At 45.9% G+C, this 8,937-nt stretch overlaps 1 protein-coding gene across 1 annotated transcript; it reads right to left on the bottom strand.

The window, feature by feature from the left end:
* Positions 1-303: 303 nt before the first annotated feature.
* KIF20A (kinesin family member 20A) lies at positions 304-8,934 on the bottom strand. Its single transcript, XM_082379654.1, has 19 exons — positions 8,559-8,934; positions 7,911-8,096; positions 6,697-6,786; positions 6,475-6,594; positions 5,758-5,896; positions 5,148-5,335; positions 4,932-5,061; positions 4,556-4,750; positions 4,334-4,445; positions 4,160-4,228; positions 3,797-3,940; positions 3,490-3,655; positions 3,217-3,381; positions 2,948-3,087; positions 2,703-2,805; positions 2,186-2,384; positions 1,848-1,939; positions 1,486-1,623; positions 304-861 (listed from the first exon to the last, which is right to left on the bottom strand). Exons 2-19 carry the CDS (start codon positions 8,073-8,075, stop codon positions 544-546), a joined length of 2,673 nt encoding a protein of 890 aa, XP_082235780.1. The 5' UTR covers positions 8,076-8,096; positions 8,559-8,934; the 3' UTR covers positions 304-543.
* Positions 8,935-8,937: the final 3 nt, after the last annotated feature.

The raw sequence follows: 8,937 nt of genomic DNA, 5'->3' as shown, positions 1-8,937 counted from the left end.
TTTTTATGAATAACTTTTTTATTAACCTTTTAATCATTTAGTTAATTAAACTGTTTTTGGTTTTTTGTTTTTTTTAACATCTTTATTGGTGACACTTCATTTTATATTAAGGAAGGTTTAAAATATCTAATGTCCCTTGAATTAATTTCTTACCAAGCTTTCTTGGGTTACCTGTGCACCAGTTGCTGCTCTGCACTGCCATTCCTGTGCAAAGTTCCCAGGGGCCCGAATGATATTTGATTTTCAATTTTTCTGCCCCTTTTATAATTTACTTCAATGATTATGCTAAATTTAGAATTCAAATTTAAAATGTGAACAATATCTTTATTTTAATATAACTTTTGTGTGCATAGAAACCATATAAGTAAAAAAGTGTAAGATTACATAGGTGATTATATTACAAAAGGGAGAAAAACTAGTGTCTGAATATTGCATTCTGGATAGAGTTCCAGGTATATATATATAGTAAAGCTTTAAAGAGACCTATTTCTTAAGCTGAGCAGCTGACCCACCTCAGGGCAATGCTCTCTCCTTCTCACAACTTTAGTATTTTTTGCCAAAAGGCCCAGATTTGAGTAAAGGGGAGCACCGTGAGCGCAGGATCCGGGCATAAGGGCTGCAGTCTGTTGAGCTTTGGCAGGTGGGTGTTCGGGGAAGTAAGTTACGAAGAAATGGTTTCTTCCCTGGGGGCTGTTGGTTTGGTTGCTGGTTTTCCTGGTTGGCACCGAGGCGCTTTTTGGTAGAAGCCTGGCCTTGGAGTTTCAGCACAGTATGATACTGCTCCGCGATGCATGCTGCCTTCTTCCGAAGGTCCAGTTTTACTAGCATCATGTTATTCTGCAGCTCAGCCAGGGTCTGATCCTAAGGAAGATCAACAAAGTTATAGAAAACATTTCTGTCTAATCTATTAGAGAAACAGGAGGGCAAGGTAATACACACGATCCACTACTAGTTACTAAAACTGCTTTTTACAAAGACTAACTCTGTATGGTCAGAGCTTTTAACTGAATAGGAGGGTATTTTCTTTAAGACCCAAACAAATAGCCCTGAATAGAAGGACCTTTTCTAACACATCAGGTGGTATGAGCTTGAATAATTTTACTTAACCTCCAAGAGCCTCAGTTCCTAGGTATCAAATTAGCCTAGGATGGTTTTTTTTTTTTTACATTTGAATCTGGAATCAGGATGCATTTACTGATGACAGTGTCATAGCTTAATTGTTAGTGTTTTGTCTTACAATTAATTGTTTCTTATAATCTAAGCATCTTGAATGAAATATGATAGTATCTACCTCTCTAGGGTTGTTATAACAGAAAAAGCCTACAAATAACTTGACATAATGCCTTGTACTTACTGAATGGTTATTTTGCAAGGAAGAGAAACTCCCCTCACTATAAGATTAGCCTAAAAATCTTTACCTTTCTGTTTCTCATGTATACTCTGAAGTGGGCTGATGGGAGAAAGTGGTATATAGGCTTCCCTAACCTGTTTGATTAAGATGTCATCACATGTGGCCAAGGCTTGGCGAAGTTTTCCTGCTCCAGTGCTATGGCAACAGGCTCTTTCTGCTGACTGGAGAGACTCACCAAGTTTCTGAAGCTCTGTCCGCAGCAGCCTTATATTCTGAAAAAGGAGGAGTAGGAACCAAATTGTGGCCAAGATCAACCAGTGATCTGGAGGAGTCGGAGAACCATTTGAAGAGAAGTAAAACTAGAAAGGCTAGTCATTTGAATGAAGTAGCCATTCTCTAGGACTGCAGAGAATACATCTTGTCCTCATATGAACCAGGGATATAGTGCTGGAAATTGCCTTAGGTGAGAGCTTTGGTAACAGAGAAAGGTAATTACCTTCTGGCCCTCCTCTAACTTCTTGTCCACATCAACGATGAAGGGCTTGGCTGAGGGTGGTGGTTCTAACATTTTCTGATATTTCTGCAGCTCTGAGAGAAGGAAACAATAACCTTACATGTGTAGGCTTTCTAGCCTTGGACTTATCTCTTTAACTGAATTAACAGTAGCTTGCAGCAAACATAACAAGTGATGCCATGTGCATCCTAGGATGAAAGGTCAGGGGGATGTAGCTTGGAGTTGAGGAAATTATGTTGGAGCTGGCACCAGAAGGCCCAAGTTTGAAGAACAGCTCTTCCCTGAAACTGTTATGCTTCCTGCCCTGTCTGCTTCCTCACCTTCAGTGGTGGAGTTTAGCTCTGCTTTGCATTGTTCCAGTTTAGCTTTAATCTCCTGGAGCTGCTGGGTGGAGGCAGAAGCTGCCAACCTTTGTGACCGCCGTAGGGACAGTTCAGACCCTGATTGTTGATGGGCCACTGGCTGCTGTCTGGCTTCCTTCAAGAGAGCTTCTAGCTCTTCAATCTTCTCATCCCGCTCCTAAGAAGGAAGCAGAGAGCACAATTCCATTCAGAGTCAGACGAATCCTACAGGAATAGATGACTGAACAGTGAACAAAAATTTCCCTGGTACATGGGCCTCAAAATCCTGTTTGTTAGCACTTACACCATTTCCTGGCCAATCAAACTCTTAATCAATTAATCAAACATAGACTGACACGTACAAAGCACTAAGGAGACTATAGAAAGGTGAATTACATATTCCTACCCCTATGAGAGTTTATATAATCTGTTTATCTCAGGCAAGCTAGTGATGGGAATCTGAGCAGCTAGTTGGGACTGGTTCAGGGCAACTCACCTGAAGTTCTTCTTGGTAAAAACTTGTCAGTGATTCCTTGAGGATCGTTAGTTTCTCTTCATACATTTCCTCTAGTAGTTCCTTTTGGGTGTCCAAATGTTCACTGTCAGAGGAGAAGAGAGAAGTGAGTGAAGATGCTGAGGAGTGAGCTTGGAGAGCAGATCTTGAGGCACTACTCCATCCTAGTTTCTGCTTCCTACCCTCAGGTCTAGGTGACAGAACAAGAGGGGTTACTCAGCTGGTACCTGCACCACTGTTCCCGTTGTTGCATCTGCTCCACCATCTCATTGCAAATTTCATCACGGAGCTGCATCTCCAGCCTCAACTTTTCCTGCCGTTCTTTCAAAAGCAGTGCTTTCATGGCTCCCACCACCTGTAGAAGCTCCTAGGAGGGAAACACAGGTCAGAGGTCACTAGAAGCCTATGCCCTAAAAAGGCACAGGCCCACCTGGAAGGTAGCATGGAACATGTATAGCCATCAAGCTGCTGCACCAAAGCTTTCTTGCATTCTCACCTCCTTGCCATATGTGGAGATGTCAACTTCATTTTCAATATCATCATCAAGGCCTGGGTCTGTTTTAGCTCCAGTCTCTAAGCTGGGAGATGCCCGCAGACTGTGTTCCTTGATGAATGAATGTAGCGATGGGAATCCCAGTTGCACAGGTGGAGCATGCACAAGCTAGTGAGGGGGAAAAATCTTAACTGAATCCATTACTAGTCCCTAGTAGCTTCCTTAAGTACAGGCACCAGCCCAAAGTGAGCAGTCATCACACCTATAGCTTCTCACCTGGCTAGTAATGGCTGAGAACTTGGCCACATGAAGGGTCTCATCATAGGTAGATGCACAGGGATTCACATTGACAATCATGCAGGAGCGGCCTCGGCCTGTGAAGAAGCCTTGGAACACTCGAGTCAACTTGCTGTCACGGAAGGGAACCAGGTTCTGCTTTGACCTGGCAGGGAATCAGAGAATAGAGCTGTGAGCAGAACTCCAGCCCTTGGGGGTATCCTAGCACTAGCCCCAGTGATGACCAGGAAGTCTCTTAGCAAACTGCAGAGCTCCAGGCCATCCTGGCTTGCAGGGAAAAGCTTACCGGTTCTGCTGGTTTTGACGCAGGGCAGTAATACAGCGGCCCAAGGTGTGCAGAGAAGTGTTAATGTTTCCTGCTTCCTTCAGGCGCTCACCACTCTTTTGATCTTTGCAGCGCTCCGAGCCAGCCAGATCACAGAGTGATAACCTTGAATGATGGACAGGATCTGACATAAGGACCCCACATGTTATGAGCTTTCTAGCCCTTTTTATAGTTTTAGGGAGGGGAGGACCCATGAAGAATCTCTGTACCCAAGGAAGGAGAGCATGCATCTAACGGAAGTAATTCCCCAGCGGACCGCTCTCGTCCCCTCTCCCAATTACCATTTATGGCCAAGAACCCAAATTTCTAAATGGAAAAACTTACTCGCTAATCTTGGGGATTATATCCCCTTCCCCCTGAAGGTGCAGGATCCGGACTGAGAAGATGCTATGACTGGAAGTTAAGAAAGAGAGAAAAGTCACTGCATATCTTCTATGACCAGGTGGAGGACTAATGTTTCCTGGAACACAGTGAAAGGCTGACTCATAACCCACTAACCTGCGGCTGGAGTTCTGGTTCAGGTGGGTGCTGGCAAAGCTCTGGTTTTTACGACCCACTTTCAGTAGTTTCCAGGCCTCCTCAGCATCCTGAACATGAATCCAATTGAGATCTGAGAGGCCAAGGAAAGAAGGGCATACATAAGAGGGGAGCACCTAACTCTTCCTAGTCTCTCCCAAGGTCCCCTCCAGGGTTCATGCCAGCCTCCCTGCTTTCCCATACCTTTCACGTAGGGATTGCCATTCTGATCCTCACACAGCCGCAGTGTCTGCCTCTTGCGCTGCTGGCTATGTGGTTCTAACAGGTCATAAAGCAGTTCATTGTAGATCTCAAAGAAGGAGATCCAGATGGAGAAGCGAGTATCTGCAGGGACACTTACTGGGGCAGTGTCTGGCTGTGCCCATTGGTGACTCATTTCTGGGGAAGAAGCCAATGTACAGAGCATCAACTCAAGAGTAGTCCATCTCCCCTTTGGCCTGCAGGGGCCTCAGAAGGTGGAGCTCAGGTTGCAACCTCTGGTCTGTACCCCTGGAAGGTTTTGGGAGTAGAGAATAGGTTCCTACTCTTACTTGGCACAGAGCCCAGTCACGGTACATACCATCCAGCTGGCTACTGCTGGTAAACTGACTGGTGGAGGAGAGCCCGGCAATGCCACTGTCAAAGCTGGTGCTGGTACCCATCCGACTTTCAATGTAGACATTCTTCTTCAAGGAGGTGGACAGCTCCTCCTGGAAGGGTCCAGGGATAAGATAAGCACAAAACTTTCTGGAGATTTTGTCCCCCATCCCTGCCTCTGTGAGCACCAACACTTTACCTCTTGGAGGCCTCCATTTAGCAGGGCCAGTTTCTTCAATTCCTCCTGCCGGATCTGCTTGCTGTCTAGCCACATTACCTCATTGGAGAGCACAGGCTTCAGATCAGGTGTTGGATAAAGTTGGCCTTGGAGACTATTGAAAATCAGAGCCAGGGACCGGGGCAGGATCCCACCATCCTTGATGGTACCTGGAGGCATGTGAAAGGTGGACAGCTGTAGTAAGTGCTGTTCCCCAACTCAGAGCATCAAAAGGCAAAGACAGGGGCTTCCCTGGTGGCGCAGTGGTTGAGAATCTGCCTGCCAATGCAGGGGACACGGGTTCGAGCCCTGGTCTGGGAAGATCCCACATGCCGCGGAGCAACTGGGCCCGTGAGCCACAGTTACTGAGCCTGCGTGTCTGGAGCCTGTGCTCCGCAACAAGAGAGGCCACGATAGTGAGAGGCCCGCGCACCGCGATGAGGAGTGGCCCCCGCTTGCCACAACTAGAGAAAGCCCTCGCACAGAAACGAAGACCCAGCACAGCCAAAAATAAAATAAAATAAATAAATTTATAAAAATAAAAAAAAAAAAGGCAAAGACAGTCAGCAGTTCTGTGAGGCCTATTACTCACCTTGAATTGTGTGGGTTTTCCCTGAGTTGGTGACTCCATATGTATAGATGAGCCAGTTCTGTCCTTTAAGTACATCCTTGACCATCTCCTTCACGGTCAGGTTGAAGAAAGATTCCTGGCCCACTTCTGGCCCAAAGATCTAGAGACACACCCAATTTCTCAGAGGCCCATCCTTCGTCTCCCACTTTTCTCTGTGCAGAGCCAGCAGATACATCCCTTCCTGGGTGGTTGGCTCTGGAGACTACTCAAGCAACTTCTTCCTGCATTGCTGCCAGCTGCTGCCTAAATACTCTCTGCCAGTCCATTTTTCATCCAAATCAACAAATACTTATGGAACGCTATCCACTAAGTCCAATGCTGCACACAAAATGGAACAACATAATGGTCACAAGCATGGGCTTGAGAGATAGATGGATCTAGACTCAAGTCCTAACTCCACCAATGACTAGCTACATGGCTTCAGCAACATTATACTCACCGAGCCACAGTATCCTTACCAGGAAATTAGGGACAATGATGATAATAATAACAATAGAGTTGTTGGGAATTAATGCACACAAAGTACTTGACACACTGGCTAGCACATAACAAGGGTCCCCCAGATTGTAGACATGCATATATAAGGAGTCACAGTCAAGTAAAAAGCTTTCCTTCTAAAGAGGGAATAAAGTTGCCCCTAGGTGTTGGTCCCTTGTTCACATGTCAGTAACTCCATACCTGGGAAAAGGTGAATCTGTGGGTGGCCTGTCCAATTCCTCGCTCATTGCTCTTCTGGGCAAAAGAGTCCTTGGGTGCCTGTAGGGCAAGGGTCTCTATATTCTCAATACGGACACAACCCTGAGAAAGGGGAAAACACAGTTGTCACAGAAGCAAACATTCCTGGGAACCTCTACTGTACTGTATCATTCCACCTTGAATCCTCCCTCCTCAGAAACTTACCTGATCCTCCTGTCGTTCTAACTCTGAAGATAACAAGGGTCTGACCCTCAGGTATACTTTCACCTTCTCTGTACTATCTTCAGATGGAACCTGTGGCAGAAGTTCAGGCCAATATCACAGATTAATCTCAACAGTTACTTCTGAGCAGATGGGCAAATATAGCATATTTCCTGGGAATCATTCTAACACTACCTCTATTCCACCTCAAATGACTCTGTGCCATTACTCTGGTTCCATAATCATTCCAACCCACATGGAGTTTTTCAGTACTTAATCACCCTTCACTTGTCTCATCACCACAGATTATCTGAGTCAGAACTAGTTGACTGGTATGAAAATCAGTGTGTGATATAGCAAAAGACAGTAGTTAAGCACGTTGGAGGCAGACATACCTGAATTTGAGTCCCAATTTCATCATTTAATAACTATGAGATCTTGAACAAGTTCTTTAAATTCTTTTCACCTCAGTTTCCTCATCTGTAGAATGGGGTTAATAATAGCACCCACCACGTTCATTCAACAGATATTTAGGGATCTGTCTACTCTGGCCCAGAAATTCTAAGAGCTCTGGTAGTCCACAGTGAAGAACATTAACAAGGCTCCTGCTCTCATGAAACTTCTACAAAAGGGGAGACTTCTGAGTAGAGTTGTTCTCAACCATGGCCATTTCCCTTTCAAGGGACATTTAGTAATGTCAGGACAGGTTTCCTGGTTGTCACAAATGGTAAGCAGCTACTGACATCTAGTGGGTAGAGGCCAGGAATGCTGCTTAACGTCTTACAACGCACAGGACGGCCCCCTATAACAAAGAATTATCTGGCCCCAAACATCAATAATGCTGCAGCTGAGAAACCTCTTTAAATGGAAGCTGTGGTCGATATTAAAACCTGAATGTACATTCCACCTACTTAATGGCAATATGACCTTGTGCAAATTATTTAAAATGTCTGGGACTCATGGTGAAGGAGACACAATTGCCTTCCCTCATAGGATTAACAGAGTATGCATTTGAGGATGTTTCATTAATGCAATGCAATTAATAGTTTTCTTATGGACATACAACTGTACATTTTTTACTTGTCATGCTCTTAATTTTGAGTCGATCTCTCAAACCCTAGGATTGCTGGATTTTTTACCTCATGCTACTCTGTATGGACAACTAGTAGGCTGAGGATATCACTTTCTGTCCCCAAGCCACTCTTCAACTCCTTTACCTGCTGCTTGTCTTCCAGGGAGGTGGAGATGACAGAGCAGTCCGACAGCAGGTCCTTGCGTACCACAGATCCCAAATCTGCAGCTGTGGACTCAAACATGGGGGAGACTACGACCTCCTCATCCGACAGCAAGCCGGTTGGTGGAGAAAGGATCCCTTGCGACATTTCAGCAGGGGCAGTTTAGGTCTAAAAAGAGACAAGAGTGGGTAGAGAGGAGAACCTTAAGGGATAAAAGGGGCTGCAAATTCTGGGTAAGAAACAATTCCCTGGCCCCAGGGCAATCTAGTCTCGCTGCCTGAATTCTTACTCCTTTTCCCCTTAAACTACCAGCAAAGGGGAAAGGAATGAGAAAAAGAGTTAATCATTTAATCCAATCTGAGGCAGCATTTCGGACCGCGAACAGGAATGAACAGATATCCGGCTCCGAAAGCATACGGTCACGCTCCAAGTAGGGTGCCTCGCTCAACGGTGTCGTGGAGGCGGTGTCAGTAGCCCTAGGCTCCTGCTCCAACCTCGCCCCCCAGGCCCACAGTGAGGACAGTGGTATTAAGAAAAAAAGGGATGGCGGCAGTTCCGCTTTCTGAAAGCCGAATCCGCCAGGGCAAAAGCAAGTACCCCAGCTGGGCTCGAGCACAGCCGCACACTCACCCGAAGACGCCACACTTCTCCTACGGTACCGGCTCACTCTCACTCCGCGGCCGAACCTGGACTTTCCTAGCCTGAGAGCACAACTCCGCCCACGAGGTGCACCTTTGTTACTGATACAATGTTTTAAATTACGCGCTGCTTTCGTTCGGCCAATCAGATAGCGAAATCTGCACCTACCAATCGGCGCAAGGGGGCGGGCGAGACCGGGAAACTGCTACGGCTTGACCTCTCTGCTCTAATGCAGGACGGGTTACCAACTGTCGGAGTTTGGAGTTGGGCCCACTGGAAATCCGGTTTATCAGTTTTACTTGAACCCTAGGCATTTCTTTTCTAAGAAGCCTAAAGGCAATCCTTAGGCTTCAGTCGCCATCCTCTCACA

This window comes from Balaenoptera borealis, assembly GCF_965194805.1.
Source record: "Balaenoptera borealis genome assembly, chromosome: 2".
Taxonomy (NCBI): Eukaryota; Metazoa; Chordata; class Mammalia; order Artiodactyla; family Balaenopteridae; genus Balaenoptera; species Balaenoptera borealis.
This window is presented reverse-complemented; position numbering and strand designations above follow the sequence as displayed.

Excerpts from the sequence above, each read along its gene's own strand:
- KIF20A (XM_082379654.1), bottom strand. The coding sequence starts at position 8,075 with ATGTCGCAAGGGATCCTTTCTCCACCAACCGGCTTGCTGTCGGATGAG. Across the intron at positions 6,595-6,696 it reads TAGAACGACAGGAGGATCAG|GGTTGTGTCCGTATTGAGAA; the intron begins GTAAGTTTCTGA and ends CCCCTTTCTCAG. Across the intron at positions 5,336-5,757 it reads GAAAACCCACACAATTCAAG|GTACCATCAAGGATGGTGGG; the intron begins GTGAGTAATAGG and ends ACATGCCTCCAG.